Source organism: Pristiophorus japonicus, chromosome 14, assembly GCF_044704955.1.
Source record: "Pristiophorus japonicus isolate sPriJap1 chromosome 14, sPriJap1.hap1, whole genome shotgun sequence".
Taxonomy (NCBI): Eukaryota; Metazoa; Chordata; class Chondrichthyes; family Pristiophoridae; genus Pristiophorus; species Pristiophorus japonicus.
Genome location: NC_091990.1, coordinates 109,861,365 through 109,878,003, shown reverse-complemented (window position 1 = coordinate 109,878,003; position 16,639 = coordinate 109,861,365). Strand labels below are relative to the sequence as shown.

Below are 16,639 nucleotides of genomic sequence, written 5' to 3'. Positions count from 1 at the left end.
CAATGGGAACAGTTTCTCTCTATCTACTCTGTCGAGACCCCACATGATTTTGAATCTCCTCTCAACCTTCTCTGCTCCAAGGGGAACAACCCCAGCTTCTCCAGTCTATTCACATCACTGAAGTCCCTCATCCCTGGAAACATTCTTGTAAATCTTTTCTGCACCCTCTCTAAGGCCTTCACATCAGTGCCCAGAATTGAACACAATACTCCAGTTGAGGTCGGACCAGTGTTTTATGAAGGGTCATCATAATTTCCTTGCTTTTATACTCTATCCCTCGATCCTGTAAGCTTTTTTAAACTGCTTTCTCAACCTGCCCTGTCACCTTCAATGATTTGTGCACATATACCCCCAGGTCTCTGTTCATGCACCCCCTTTAGAATTGTACCCTTTAGTTTATTTTGCCTCTCCTCGTTCTTTCCACCAAAATATATCACATTGCACTTTTCTGCATTAAATTTCTTTTGTCACATGTCTGCCCATTCCACCAGCCTGTCTATGTTGTCTTGAAGTCTATCCCTCTCCTCCTCATTGTTCACTTTACCCCAAGTTCTGAGTCATCGGAAAATTTTGAAATTGTGCCCTGTACACACAAGTCCAAGTCATTAATATACATCAAGAAAAGCTGTGGTGCTTGTACCGATCTCTGGGGAACACCATTGTATACTTTATTCCCGTCCGAAAAACAACCATTCACCACTACTCTCTGTTGCTTATCCATTTTCGTACCATACTGTCACTGACCCTTTTATTCCATGGGTTTCAACAATGCTGGCAAGCCTATTATGTGGCACTTTATCAAATGTGGCACTTTTGGAAGTCCATGTACACCACATCAACCACATTGCCCTCATTTACCCTCTGTTAACCTCAAAAAACTCAATCAAGTTAAACATGATTTGTCTGTAACAAATCTGTGCTGGCTTTCCATAATTAAACCACATTTGTCCAAGTGACTTTATTTTGTCCCGGATTATCGTTTCTAAAAGCTTTCCCACTACAGAGGTTAAACTGACCAGCCTGCAGTCGCTGCATTTATCTTTACACCCTTTTTTGAACAAGGGTGTAACATTTGCAATTCTCTAGTCCTCTTGTACCAGTTTCATATCTAAGGAGGATTGCAAGATTATGGCCAGTCCCTCCAAAATTTCCACCTTCACTTTTCTCAGCATCCTAGGATGCATCCCATCCGGTCCTGGTGACTTATGTACTATAAGTACAGCCAGCCTTTCTGGTACCTCCTCTATCAATATTTATCCCATCCAGTATTTTCAACTACTACTTTTTCCCTCTGACTATGACAACATCTTCTTCCTTGGTAAGGACAGATGCAAAGAACTCATTTAGTACCTCAGTCATGCCCTCTGCCTCCAAGCTTTGGTCTCCATTTTGGTCCCTAATCGGCCCCACCCCTCCTCTTACAACCTGTTTATTATTTACATGCCGAAAGGCAGGAAAGAGTAGAAGAGCTATAGTGGTAGGGGATTAGATAGACGTTTCTGTGGCCGCAACCGAGACTCCAGGATGGTATGTTGCCTCCCTGGTGCAAGGGTCAAGGATGTCTCGGAGTGGGTGATGGGCATTTTGAAGAGGGAGGGTGAACAGCCAGTTGTCGTGGTGCATATAAGTAAAAAAACAGGATGAAGTCCTACAAGACAAATTTAGGGAGCTAGGAGCTAAATTAAAAAGTAGTAATCTCAGGATTGCTACCAGTGCCACGTGCTAGTCAGAGTAGGAATCGCAGGATAGCTCAGATGAATACGTGGCTTGAGGAGTGGTGCACAAGGGAGGAATAGAAATTCCTGGGACATTGGAACCGGTTCTGGGGAGGTGGGACCAGTACAAACTGGACAAGTCTGCACCTGGGCAGGACTGGAACCAATGTCCGAGGGAGATTTTTTGCTAGTGCTGTTGGGGAGGGGTTAAGCCAACATGGCAGGGGGATGGGAACCTATGCAGGGAGACAGAGGGAAGTAGAATGGGGGCAGAAGCAAAAGATAGAAAGAAGAAAAGTAAAAGTGGAGGGCAGAGAAACCCAAGGCAAAAAACAAAAAGGGCCACATTACAGCAAAATTGTAAAGGGGCAAAGTCTGTTAAAAAGACAAGCCTGAAGGCTCCGTGCCTCAATGCGAGGAGTATTCGGAATAAGGTGGACGAAGGTAGATAGCAGTTAACGGGTATGATGTAATTGGCATCACGGAGACATGGCTCCAGGGTGACCAAGGCTGGGAACTCAACATCCAGGGGTATTCAACATTTAGGAAGGATAGACAGAAAGGAAAAGGAGTTGGGGTGGCATTGCTGATTAAAGAGGAAATTAATGCAATAGTAAGGAAGGACATTAGCTTGGATGATGTGGAATTGCTATGAGTGGAGCTAAGGAATACCAAAGGGCAGAAAACGCTAGTGCGAGTTACATACAGACCACCAAACAGTAGTAGTGAGTTGGGGACATCATCAAACAAGAAATTAGGGATGCGTGCAATAAAAGTACGGCAGTTATCATGGGCGAATTTAATCTACTCATTGATTGGTAGCAATGCGTTGGAGGAGGATTTCCTAGAGTGTATTAGGGATGGTGTTCTAGACCAGTGTGACGAGGAACCAACGAGAGGGCTGACCATCCTAGACTGGGTGATGTGTAATGAGAAGGGACTAATTAGCAATCTTGTTGTGAAAGGCTCCTTGGGGAAGAGTGACCACAATGTGGTAGAATTCTTTATTAAGATGGAGAGCGACACAGAGACTAGAGTCCTGAACTTAAGGAAAGGTAACTTCGATGGTATGAGACATGAATTGGCTAGAATAGACTGGCGAGTGATATTTAAAGGGTTGATGGTGGATAAGCAATGGCAAACATTTAAAGATCACATGGATGAACTTCAACAATTGTACATCACTGTCTGGAGTAAAAATAAAACGGGGAAGGTGGCTCAACCATGGCTAACAAGGGAAATTAAGGATAGTGTTAAATCCAAGGAAGAGGCATATAAATTGGCCAGAAAAAACAGCAAACCCGAGGACTGGGAGAATTTTATAATTCAGCAGAGGAGGACAAAGGAGGAATTAGGAGGGGGAAAATAGAGTATGAGAGGAAGCTTGCTGGGAACATAAAAACTGACTGCAAAAGCTTATATAGATAGGTGACGAGAAAAAGATTAGTGAAAACAAACGTAGGTCCTTTGCAGTCAGATTCAGGTGAATTAATAATGGGGAACAAAGAAATGGCGGACCAGTTAAACAAATACTTTGGTTCTGTCTTCACGAAAGACACAAATAACCTTCCGAATGTACTAGGGAACCGAGGGTCTAGTGAGGAGGAACTGAAGAAAATCCTTATTAGGTGGGAAATTGTGTTCGCGAAATTGATGGGATTGAAGGCCAATAAATCCCCAGGGCCTGATAGCCTGCATCCCAGAGTACTTAAGGAAGTAGCCCCAGAAATAGTGGATGCATTGGTGATCATTTTCCAACAGTCTATCGACTCTGGATCTGTTCCCATGGACTGGAGGGTAGCTAATGTAACACCACTTTTTAAAGAAAGGAGGGAGAGAGAAAACAGGTAATTATAGGCTGACATTGGTATTGGGGAAAATGTTGGAATCAATTATTAAAGAAATAGCAGCATATTTGGAAAGCAGTGATGGGATCGATCCAAGTCAGCATGGATTTATGAAAGGGAAATCCTGCTTGACAAATCTTCGAATTTTTTGAGGATGTAACTGGTAGAGTGGACAAGGGAGAACCAGTGGATGTGGTGTATTTGGATTTTCAAAAGGCTTTTGACAAGGTCCCACACAAGAGATTGGTGTGCAAAATTAAAGCACATGTATTGGGGGTAGTGTACTGACGTGGATAGAGAACTGGTTGGCAGACAGGAAGCAGAGTCGGGATAAACGGGTCTTTTTCAGAATGGCAGGCAGTGACTAGTGGGGTGCCGCAGGGCTCAGTGTTGGGACCCCAGCTATTTACAATATACATTAATGATTTGGATGAGGGAATTGAGTGCAAGATCTCCAAGTTTGCAGATGGCACTAAGCTGGGTGGCAGTGTGAGCTGTGAGGTCGCTCAAAGGCTGCAGGGTAACTTGGACAGGTTAGGTGAATGGGCAAACACATGGCAGATGCAGTATAATGTGGATAAATGTGAGGTTATCCACTTTGGTGGCAAAAACACGAAGGCAGAATATCTGAATGGCGGCAGATTAGGAAAAGGGGAGGTGCAACAAGACCTGGGTGTCATGGTACATCAGTCATTGAAAGTTGGCATGCAGGTACAGCAGGCAGTGAAGAAGGCAAATGGTATGTTGGCCTTCATAGCTAGGGGATTTGAGTATAGGAGCAGGGAGGTATTATTGCAGTTGCACAGGGCCTTGGTGAGGCCTCACCTGGAATATTGTGTTCAGTTTTGGTCTCCTAATCTGAAGAAGGACGTTCTTGCTATTGAGGGAGTGCAGCGAAGGTTCACCAGACTGATTCCCGGAATGGCAGGACTGACATGAGGAGAGACTGGATCGACTGGGACTGTATTCATTGGAGTTTAGAAGGATGAGAGTTGTTCTCATGGGCCCCAAGTTTCCACACGCGGCAAAACAGGCGCCGTTTTTCGCGCCGAAAAAGGCGCCTGAAAAAAAAATGCGCTATTCTCGAGCGCTTTGCAGCTCGATGTCAGCTTGGTGCGTCGCCCAGAGGGCGGAGCCTACCTCTCGCTCCAATTTTGTAAGTAGGAGGGGGAGGGTACCATTAAAATGAGTTTTTTTCGTGCCGGCAACCCTGCGCGTGCGCGTTGGAGCGTTCGCGCACGCGCAGTGTGAAGGAAACATTGGCACTCGGCCATTTTTGGAGTTCTTTGTAGCTGTTCAATTTTTATAATTTTTTAATAAAACCACATTGCCCTTCCATGATCAGCACTGAGGCTTCTTGCAGCAGTGAGAAGGCTGCAGGAAGCCTCAGAAGTTGAGGCAGCCGTTTCCCGACGGGCCCGATCGACGGCAGGGGGGCCTACCCTCCCCCCCCCCCCTCCACTGCCATCGGGAATGGCTGCTCAACTTCTGAGGCTTCCTGCAGCCTTCTCACTGCCTATCCCGCCCCTGCCGGCGGGAACGGCTGCCTCCTCCCTGCCTCCCCCCCCGCTGCCGTCGGTCGGGCCCTCTCTGCCTCCTCCCGCCCCCCCCTACCCACACCCCTGCCATCGGGAACGGCTGCCTCCTCCCCGCTGCCGTCGGTCGAGCCCTCACTGCCTCCTCTCCCCCCCCCCCCCACCTGCCATCGGGAACGGCTGCCTCCTCACTGCCTCCCCCTCACCCTGCCGTCGGGAACGGCTGCCTCAACTTGTGAGGCTTCCTGCAGCCTTCTCCCTGCCTGAAGCACTTTCACACAGGTAGGAACATGGTTTATTTAATCTTTTCTTTGCTTATAAATTTTTATTCAGGTTGGAATTATTTGTATAATATTTGTATAAGTATAACTAAGGATTTATTGTAGAATGTAATGACTTCCCTCCCCCCCCCCCCCCCTACCACCACCACCTCGTTCCGGACGCCTAATTTGTAACCTGCGCCTGATATTTTAATGTGTAGACAAGGTTTTTTCAGGCCTACAAAAATCTTCACTTGCTCCATTCTAAGTTAGTTTGGAGTTCGTTTTCACTGTGGAAACTTTCAAATCAGGCGTCAGTGGCCGGGCACGCCCCCTTTTGAAAAAAAAATTCTGTTCAAAAGTGAAACTGTTCTACATGACTCGAACTGCAGAAAACTTAAATGTGGAGAATTGCGATTTCTAAGATACTCCGTTCTCCACCAGTTGTTCCTAAAAATCAGGAGCAAATCATGTGGAAACTTGGGGCCATAGAAACATATAAAATTCTGACGGGACTGGACAGGTTAGATGCAGGAAGAATGTTCCCGTTGTTGGGGAAGTCCAGAACCAAGGGACATAATCTAAGGATAAGGGGTAAGCCATTTAGGACTGAGATGAGGAGAAGCCTCTTCACTCAGAGAGTTGTTAACCTGTGAAATTCCTTACCACAGAGAGTTATTGATGCCAATTCATTGGATATATTCAAGAGGGAGTTAGATATGGTCCTTATAGCTAAAGGGATCAAGGGGTATGGAGAGAAAGCGGGAAAGTGGTACTGAGGTGAATGATCAGCCATGATCTTATTGAATGGAGGTGCAGGCTCGAAGGGCAGAATGGCCTACTGCTGCACCTATTTTCTATGTTTTGGATTCCCTGGTATTTTAGCTGCCAATCTATTCTCTCTTTACTCACTCTTTGCCCCTCTTATTTCCTTCTTCACATCCCCTCTGAACTTTCTATATTCAGCCTGGTTCTCATTTGTATTCTCAATCTGACATCTGTCGTACGCCCACTTTTTCTGCTTAAACTTACTCTCTAGCTCCTTCGTCATCCAGAGAGCGCTGACTTTGGTTGCTCTACCTTTCCCCCTCTGGAAGTGTACCTCGACTGTACCCGAACCATCTTGTCTTTCATGGCAGCCCATTGTTCCACTACTCTCTTGCCTGCCAATCTTTGATTCCAATTTACTCAGGCCAGATCCATTCTCAAGCCACTGAAATTGGCCTTCCTCCAATTAAGTATTTTTACTCTAGATTTCTCCCTGTCCTTTTCCATCTCAACCTTATACTATGATTACTGTTCCCTAAATGTTCCCCTATTGACACTTCCTCTGCTTGACCCACCTCATTCCCCAGAACCAGATCCAGCAAAGCCTCCTTTCTCGTTGAGCCAGAAACGTACTGATCAAGAAAGTTCTCCTAAACACATTTCAGAAATTTTTCTCCCTCTCTGCGCTTTACACTATTACTATCCCATTCTATACTAAGATAGTTGAAGTCCCCCATTATCACTACTCTATAGTTCTTCCACCTTGCTGTAATTTCTCTGCAAATTCACTCCTCTATAACATTCGTACCAGTGGGTGGCCTATAGAATGCACCTAGTGTATGGAAAATCAGGATAAAGGAACCAATACCAAGGATATATAGAATTAAATACCAACTTTGCCCCAGCAGTGAGTCATCTCCAAATTCTACTAGTTTTCTCGGCACCATTATGTTTCCGTAGAGCACTTTGGGACGGAACTATTTACAAACAATGTGTTGGGAGCGCTGGTAAGAAATGTTGTATTAAGGAAGTCATTTTATGTGCCATGTCTCCATTTTGTGGCAAACAGATGCCTTTGCAATCTGCTAATTTCGGTATTTTGGAACAGGTCCAAAGAAGGTTAGACGCAAGGGCTTGGGCTTCCTTTCCCCTTCCCCCGTGGTTGGTGCCAACAGGATTTACGACAGTTGCTTCAACTTTCTGTAAATTTGCATATAACTCGCTTATCCACTCACTTGGAGTCAGCTGTGGCTCAGTGGGTAGCACACTCGCCTCGGAGTCAGACGGTTGTGGGTTCAATTCTCCCTCCAGGGACTTGAGCACATGAATCTAGGCTGACACTCCAGTGCATTGCTGAGGTAGTGCTGCACTGTCAGAGGTGCCGTCTTTCAGATGTGATGTTAAACAGAGGCTCCGTCTACCCTCTCAGGTGGACGTTAAAGATCCCATGGCACTATTTCATGAGGAGCAGGGGAGTTATCCCCGGTGTCCTGGCCAATATTTATCCCTCAATCAACATAAAAACAGATTATCTAATCATTATCACATTGCTATTTGTGGGAGTTGCTTGTGCGCAAATTGGCTGCCGCGTTTTCCACATTGTAACAGAGTACATTTCAAATGTACTTCATTGGCTGTAAAGCACTTTGAGACGTCCGGTGGTCATGATAGGCGCTAAATAAATGCAAGTCTTTCTTTATCCCTTGGCCACACCACCAACATTGATTTCAAAAGCCTCATTCTCATCGACAGATCTGTCAATGGCCTTGATCTACCCTAACTCTGCAACCTTCAGCCCTACATCCCAACACTCATAGCACTTGAGTCAGATTCCTCAGCTCCTTCAGAAGTGACAAGGTCATTCATTATCACAATCCGCTTACGAGAATTTTCTTGCCAAACATCTGAAGCCTCTCTTCACCTCTTGCCTATAGAAGATTGACGAGTGATCTGATTGAGGTTTTAAAATACTAAACTGAGTTGATCGTGTAGATGTGTGGAAACTATTTCCTCTGGTAAGGCAATCAAAAACAAGGGACTCAACCTTAATTAGTGCTAGGCCATTCGGGACCGAAGCCAGGAAGTGCTTCTTCACACAAAAGGTAGCAGAGATTTGGAACACTCTCCAAGAGGCTGGGGACAATCGGAACTGAGATCGCTAGATTTGTTAGATAAGGGCATCAAGGGATATGGAGTAAAGGTGAGAAAATGGAGTTCAGGCAGATGCATCTCATCCATGATCTAATTGAATAGGAGGAACAGGATCGTGGGGGGGTTGGATGGGGACAGTTGGGATTGTGTGACAGAGACCCCCCCCCCCGTGGAACATTATATCCATAGACTCTGGATCAGTTCCTATGGAGTGGAGGGTAGCCAATGTAACCCTACTTTTTAAAAAAAAAAGGGAGAGAGAGAAAACAGGGAATTATAGACCGGTCAGCCTGACATCAGTAGTGGGGAAAATGATGGAATCAATAATTAAGGATGTCATATCAGCGCATTTGGAAAGAGGTGACATGATAGGTCCAAGTCAGTATGGATTTGCGAAAGGGAAATCATGCTTGACAAATCTTCTGTAATTTTTTGAGGATGTTTCCAGTAGAGTGGACAGGGGAGAACCAGTTGATGTGGTGTGTTTGGACTTTCAGAAGCCTTTCGACAAGGTCCCACACAAGAGATTAATGTGAAAAGTTAAAGCACATGGGATTGGGGGTAGTGTGCTGACGTGGATTGAGAACTGGTTGGCAGACAGGAAGCAAAGAGTAGGAGTAAATGGGTACTTTTCAGAATGGCAGGCAGTGACTAGTGGAGTACCGCAAGGTTCTGTGCTGGGGCCCCAGCTGTTTACATTGTACATTAATGATTTAGACGAGGGGATTAAATGTAGTATCTCCAAATTTGCGGATGACACTAAGTTGGGTGGCAGTGTGAGCTGCGAGGAGGATGCTATGAGGCTGCAGAGTGACTTGGATAGGTTAGGTGAGTGGGCAAATGCATGGCAAATGAAGTATAATGTGGATAAATGTGAGGTTATCCACTTTGATGGTTAAAAACAGAGACACAGACTATTATCTGAATGGTGACAGATTAGGAAAAGGGGAGGTGCAACGAGACCTGGGTGTCATGGTACATCAGTCATTGAAGGTTGGCATGCAGGTACAGCAGGCGGTTAAGAAAGCAAATGGCATGTTGGCCTTCATAGCGAGGGGATTTGAGTACAGGGGCAGGGAGGTGTTACTACAGTTGTACAAGGCCTTGGTGAGGCCACACCTGGAGTATTGTGCACAGTTTTGGTCTCCTAACTTGAGGAAGGACATTCTTGCTATTGAGGGAGTGCAGCGAAGGTTCACCAGACTGATTCCCAGGATGGCGGGACTGACATATCAAGAAAGACTAGATCAACTGGACTTGTATTCACTGGAGTTCAGAAGAATGAGAGGGGATCTCATAGAAACGTTTAAAATTCTGACGGGTTTAGACAGGTTAGATGCAGGATGAATGTTCCCGATGTTGGGGAAGTCCAGAACCAGGGGTCACAGTCTAAGGTCAAGGGGTAAGCCATTTAGGACCGAGATGAGGAGAAACTTCTTCACCCAGAGAGTGGTGAACCTGTGGAATTCTCTACCACAGAAAGTTGTTGAGGCCAATTCACTAAATATATTCAAAAAGGAGTTAGATGTAGTCCTTATTACTAGGGGGATCAAGAGGTATGGCGAGAAAGCAGGAATGGGGTACTGAAGTTGCATGTTCAGCCATGAACTCATTGAATGGTGGTGCAGGCTCGAAGGGCCGAATGGCCTACTCCTGCATCTATTTTCTGTGTTTCTATTTACGTTAGCATTGAATATATTCAAGGCTGAGATCGATAGATTTTTTGAGTGTAGGGGAATCAAGAGATATGGAGATTGGGCGGGAAAGTGGAGTTGGGGTCGATGATCAACCATGATCTTATTGAATGGCAGAGTAGGCTCGAGGGGCCATAGAGACTCCTCCTGCTCTGATTTCTTATGTTCTTAAGTTCTTATGACAACCCTTCTCCTTGTGAAGAGCCTTGGGCGTTTTTTTTTTTATGCACAAGGTGCATAACAAGGGACTGAGTTGGGTTTTTTCCCCCCATTTGCAACATTTTGGAAATTTCTGGATAAAATTAGGACAATATAACCCTGAATATGGTTACCCCTAATTTTCCAGTGTGTGTGAGGCAACCTATAAGTGGATTGCTGATTATCGTGGGTGCAGAGCACATGAATGAATAATGAAGAAAAAACAGTTCATCCTCGAGCATTTAAAACTCAATTTGTGTTCAAAGCTCTTCCAAAAAGTAATTACTGTAGCTGGGAAACCAGTAATTATATAATTTACAAAAAGATTTGTCAGGTGGTGGGGGGGGGGGGGGGAAATGGAGGTGCGGAGCAAGAGAAAACAAAGATAACAATCACCACTTCCATAAGTCTTCCTGTTTCTTCAATTGAAAACCAAGGTAAAGAGTTGTCTTGAAAAAAGAATGAGCGAGATGCAGAAAAAAGAAAGAAACTTAAGACTTGCATTTCTATCGCGCCTTTCACGGCCAATGGAAGGACCACAAGAAAAGCAGGAAGAAGCTATTCGGTGATGCCCAACTTGTACACAGCCTCCCAAGACAAGTCAATAGTTGCTCACGTGTAGTCTGAAGCAGTGTTGGGATGTTGAGCGCTAACCTGGCCTGTCCCTTTAAGGAAGCTGCTCAAACACCTCCTGTACAAATCCAAGTCATTGTGCATTCCTGGTGTTCGAGGTCAGTAAATTTACATCGCAAATTTTAGATTCTGGGTCATAAGGAGCCCTGTGTGAAATACTTGGCCGTTTCTCTTATCAAAGACTGTTCTGTGCCCAGAACGTGACTGAAATGCACCCTAAACAGGATGAGTTAACGGAGTCGATCAGAATACAGAACAAAAAAAACTTTCAACGGCCACATAATTAACACTGGTCGTCCCAAAAAGTCAATTCCTGTATCAACACCACCAACTCTCATTTATATAGCACCTTTAACGTAGTAAAACATCCCAAGGTATTTCACAGGAGCATTACCAAACAAAATCTGACACTGAACCTCATAAGGAGATTTTAGGACAGGTGAACAAAAGCTTGGTCAAAGAGGAAGGTTTTAAAGGAGGAGAGAGGCGGAGAGGTTTAGGGAGGGAGTTCCAGAGCTCAGGGCCTCGGCAACTGAAGGCACGGCCACGAATGGTGGAGCGATGGAAATCGGGGATGCACTGAGGCCAGAATTGGAGCAGTGCAGCAATCGCAGAGGGTTGTAGACAATGCTCTCTGTACAGTTTTCTTTCGGGCCATGCGGCCCCTTCAGAAGCCCACGCATGTGCAATTTTTACAAATTAAAAGCTGGCTTTTAAGACACAAAAACTCCACAGGAAAAGTGGTCCAAATATGGCTAACAAGAGAAGTTAACAGTAGTATTAAATCAAAGGAAGAGGTTTATAATGTTGCCAAAAAGAGCGGTAAGCCTGAGGACTGGAAGGATTTTAGAATTCAGCAAAGGAGGACCAAGAAATTGATAAAGAAAGGAAAAATAGAATGAGTAAATTAAGAGGCATAAAAACAGCTTCTATGCAAAAACTTCTATAGGTATGTAAAAAGGAAAAGATTAGCAAAAGTAAATGTGGGTCCCCTACAAGCTGTGACAGAAGAAATTGTAATGGGGAATAAGAAAACGGCAGAGAAATTAAACAAATAATTTGTCTAGTCTTCACAGAAGACGCAAAAACCTTCCCGGAAATAGTGCAGAACAAAGGGTCTAACAAGAATGAGGAACTGGAGAAATTAGTATTAGTAAAAAAAAAGTACTGGAGAAATTAACAGGACTGAAAGCCGATAAATCCCCTGGGCCTGATGGCCTACACCCTAGGCTTTTGAAAGAGGTGGCTAGAGGGATAGTGGAATCATTGATTGCCATAGATTCTAAAACGGTTCCCACGGATTGGAAGGTAGCAACTGTAACTCCACTATTTAAGGAGGGAGAGAGAGAAAACGGGGAACCCCAGACCAGTTAGCCTAACATCAATAGGGAAAATGCTAGAATCGATTATTAAGGATGTGATAACAGGGCACTTAGAAAATAATAATAGGATTGGGCAGAATCAATACAGATTTATGAAAGGGAAATCATGTTTGACAAACCTGTTGAGTTTTTGAGGTTGTAACTAGCAGAAGAGATAAGGGGGAACCAGTGGATGTGGTGTATTTGGATTTTCTGAAGGCATTCGATAAGGTGCCACACAAGAGATTATTAAACAAAATTAGCGTTCATGGGATTGGGGGGTAATATACTAGCATGGTTTGAGAATTGGTTAACAGACATAAAACAAAGAGTAGGAGTAAACGGGTCATGTTCAGGTTATCAGGCTGTAACTAGTAAGGTACCGCAAGGATCAGTGCTTGGGCCTCAGCTATTCACAATCTATATCAATGATTTGGATGAGGGGACCAAATGTAATATATCCAAGTTTGCTGATGATACAAAGCTAGGTGGGAATGTAAGTTGAGAGTGTTGTGTATCTGTAAAGCATGCACTCCCATGTTCCGCCACCAGGGAGCGCATCCCCTGAAGTCCCAAGGGACCCCAGCATCCCTTGGGAGCACTGTACATAAGCCAGCCCCTAAGGCCTGTTACTCACTCTGGAGTGTCTTAATAAAGACTGAGGTCACTGATACTTTAACCTCCCTGTGTGCAGTCTCATCTGTGTTAGGAACACAACAGTGAGGAGGATGCAAAGAGGCTTCAGGGGAATATAGACAGGCTAAGTGAATGGGCAAGCACATAGCAAATGGAATATAATGTGGAGAAATGTGAAGTTATCCACTTTGGTGGGAAAATAGAAAAGCAGAGTATTTTTAAATGGTGAGAAATTGGGAAATGTTGGTGTTCAGAGGGACCTAGGTGTCCTTGTACACGCATTGCTGAAAGTTAACATGTAGGTACAGCAAGCAATTAAGAAAGCAAATGGTATGTTGGTCTTTATCACAAGAGGATTTGAGGATAAGAGTAAAGATGTCTTACTACAATTAAATAGGGCCCTGGTGAGACCACATCTGGAGTACTGTGTACAGTTTTGGTCTCCTTACCCAAGGAAGGATTATATTTGTCATAGAGGGAGTGCAACAAAGGATCACTAGACTGATTTCTGGGGGATGGGAGGGATTGTCCTACGAGGAGAGATTGAGCAGACAAGGCCTGTATTCTCAAGTTTAGAAGAATGAGGGGTGATCCCCTTGAAACATTCAAATTTCTTACAAGGCTTGACAGGGTAGATGCAGTGAGGATGTTTCCTCTGGCTGGGGAGTCTAGAACCAGGGGTCAGTCTCAGAATGGGTCAGCTATTTAGGGCTGAGATGAGGAAAAATGTCTTCACTTAGAGGATGGCGAATCTTTGGAATTCTCTACCCCAGGGGCTCAGTCTTTGAGTATATTCAAGAAAGAGATAGATATATTTTTGGATATTATGGGAATCAAGGGATATGAGGATAGTGCAGGAAAGTGTTGCGATAGAAGATCAGCCATGATCTTATTGAATGGCGGAGCAGGCTCGAGGGGCCGAATGGCCGACTCCTGCTCCTAATGTTTATGTTATGAACCACTGGAGCACGGCGCTGCCGCGCAGCTTGATAGGAACATTGATTGTAGGGCTGGAGGTGGTTAGAAAGATAGGGAGAGGCGAGGGCCATTTATTTGGCCAAGAAAATATAATTTGTGTACCTTCAGAACAAGTTGGTACTTTTGATGCCCAAGAAATTAGTCTATTGTTTTTCTTAACCTCGCCATTTACTTGGGTCTTTTTAAAAATATTGTATCAAACGTGAATGCAATGAACAGAAAGAGGAGATGCACTTTTTGCACATAGCCCTTTCTCCTCCCTTCTCCTCCCATTACAGCAGTGACTGCACTCCAAAAGTACTTCATTGGCTGTAAAGTACTTTGAGATGTCCGGTGGTCATGAAAGGAGCTATATAAAGCCAATCTTTCTTTCTTTTTCTTCCCACTCTGCCCCAAAGACTGAGTCGGGAAATAGCCAACCTTGCAGTTGAGCATCTCTTGAACCCGTGCTTGAGGATTCTGGCCTGCTTTAGGTCTCACAAGGATATATGCAGTCTTGACTGCAGGACAGGACCGCAGCAACTTCTCAAGCAGCACCTTCCCCATGAAGCCGGTGGCGCCAGTGATGAGAACATTCTTGCCCAGGTAGAATTCTGGTATCGACACCATCTTGTCCTCCCAATGTGTGAACAACCAGATGTTAACTGGTTCTTTTTAAGTCGAGAAATCTACGGCAGCCTGTCAGGAACAGAAAGGAGAGAACAATTAAAAACAAGCACAGCAGAGGTCAACACCGCATTCCCTCTCCCCAAAAGGTGCAGCACCTAATTTTTCAACAAATGAGCGCAATTCTAAAATCTCCATTAGCCAAGCATGGCCAATTCTGCTTGCTCACAATGTTTGAAGCAACCTGTGCAAGACGCAAAGCATTTCAGCCTTTGTTACTATAGGGGGAAACATAACACAGAAAATAGGTGCAGGAGTAGGTCATTCGGCCCTTCGAGTCTGCACCACCATTCAATAAGATCATAGCTGATTATTCCCTCAGTGCCTCTTTCCTGCTTTCTCTCCAAACCCCTGGATCCCTTTAGCCGTAAGGGCCATATCTAACTCCCTCTTGAATATATCCAATGAACTGGCATCAATAACCCTCTGCGGTAGGGAATTCCACAGGTTAACAACTCTGAGTGAAGACGTTTCTCCTCATCTCAGTCCTAAATGGCTTACCCTTATCCAAAGACTGTGTCCCCTAGTTCTGGACTTCTGGACAACATTGGGAACATTCTTCTTGCATCTAACCTGTCGAGTCCCGTCAGAATCTTCGAGGTTTCTATGCGATTCCCTCTCATCCTTCTAAACACCAGTGGATACAAGCCCAGTTGATCCAGCCTCTCCTCATATGTCAGTCCATCCATCCCGGGAATCAGTCTGGTGAACCTTCAATGCACTACCTCAATAGGAAGAATGTCCTTCCTCAGATTAGGAGACCAAAACTAAACACAATATTCCAGGTGAGACCTCACTAAGGCCCTGTACAACTGCAGTAAGACCTCCCTGCTCCGATACTCAAATCCCCCAGCTATGAAGGCCAACATACCATTTGCCTTCTGTACCTGCATGCCCACTTTCAGGATAATCACCCATCCAGTGACATGGATATGGCAAGGATCTCCATCACACTCCCGTTTCTGCCCAAAATAAGCGGACTGCCGAAGATGCTGCAAACGGCAACTTTTGAGTTTAATGCAAACGGATAATGGATATCCCTTTTTGGCCGATACAAGTGGCTGCCTGTTTTTAAAACATGGACTTTAGGTGGTGGGGACCAATGCTCCCCCCTAAGTTGCACGACCACATGGAGACCGGGAGGTCCCAAGCAAACCGCTCCCCAGCGGCTCTGCTGGAAGAGATACCGCACACAGCAAACTTGAGAGAGCGAGCGCCAATCATAAACATTAGAGGGAATGTTGTTGGGGACTGTACTGAAAAAGGCATTCTGAGCAACGTACAAAGTTTCTGTCCCCACCAAAACATACTTGTCCTGCGGATATAGACGATGCTGGCAAGGTCCCATTTATTGCCCATCCCTAGTTGCCAAGGGCATTGAGAGTCAACTACGAAGACGTTCCGCCCAAATGAATTTTTCCCCTGACAGATACTGGCTCACCTGCTCCGTATTCCCAGCATTTTGTTTTGCTTCAGATTTCCAGCATTCACAGATTTTGTATTTTATATATCTACTTTTTATTTTAAAAGCTGCTTTGTAAACAGGTCACATCTCCTGGGACAATCGGCCGGCGAGTCCACTTCACTTTTATTAACAACTTGTTCTGAACTCCCAATTCTATTATTTATGCACATGTCAGTTTAGCTCACTCTTGCCTGGGTCAGAAAGTCTCACAGGTTCAAGCCCCACTCCAGCACTTAAGTAACTAACCTAGGCTGACACGTCAATGCAGTGCTGATGAAAGTCCCGCATTGCCGAAGATGGTGTATTCATAAGAGACAGTAGATCAAGGGGCCCATCGCCCCTTCAGCTGGGCATTGAAGACACCATTCCACTATTCAAACAAGAGTATGGGGTCTCCTGGTACCCACAGTCAACATTCAACCAACACCACCAAGACAGATTAACTGGCAGTGTCTCTCATTTTCTGTTTGTGGGACCTTGTTGTGCACACGCTGGCTGCCATGTTTGCCTTCAAGACAGAAGTGATTGCACTTCAAAAGTAACTCATTAGCTGCAAAGAACTTGGGGACATTGAGAGAATAAAAAGGTGCTACATAAATGCAATTTTCTCCAGAAAAGAGAAACTGGTGGATGACCTTGATGTCTCCAACATTATGAAGGGGTTCAACAGAGTAGACGATCAGATGGTGGGAAACCAGAACTAGGGGCCATAAAAATAAGACAGTTACTAAT

The 16,639-nt window shown here is 44.9% G+C and overlaps 1 protein-coding gene across 6 annotated transcripts in view; it reads right to left on the bottom strand.

The window, feature by feature from the left end:
• far1 (fatty acyl CoA reductase 1) overlaps nucleotides 1-16,639 on the bottom strand; it is a 138,354-nt gene that overhangs the window by 68,643 nt on the left and 53,072 nt on the right. For all 6 annotated transcript variants that reach the window (XM_070899483.1, XM_070899485.1, XM_070899487.1 and 3 more), the window contains exon 2: nucleotides 14,197-14,454. In XM_070899483.1, coding sequence (XP_070755584.1) covers nucleotides 14,197-14,385 — 189 coding nt within the window. In that variant the 5' untranslated portion in view covers nucleotides 14,386-14,454. The remainder of the gene's footprint in view (nucleotides 1-14,196; nucleotides 14,455-16,639) is intronic.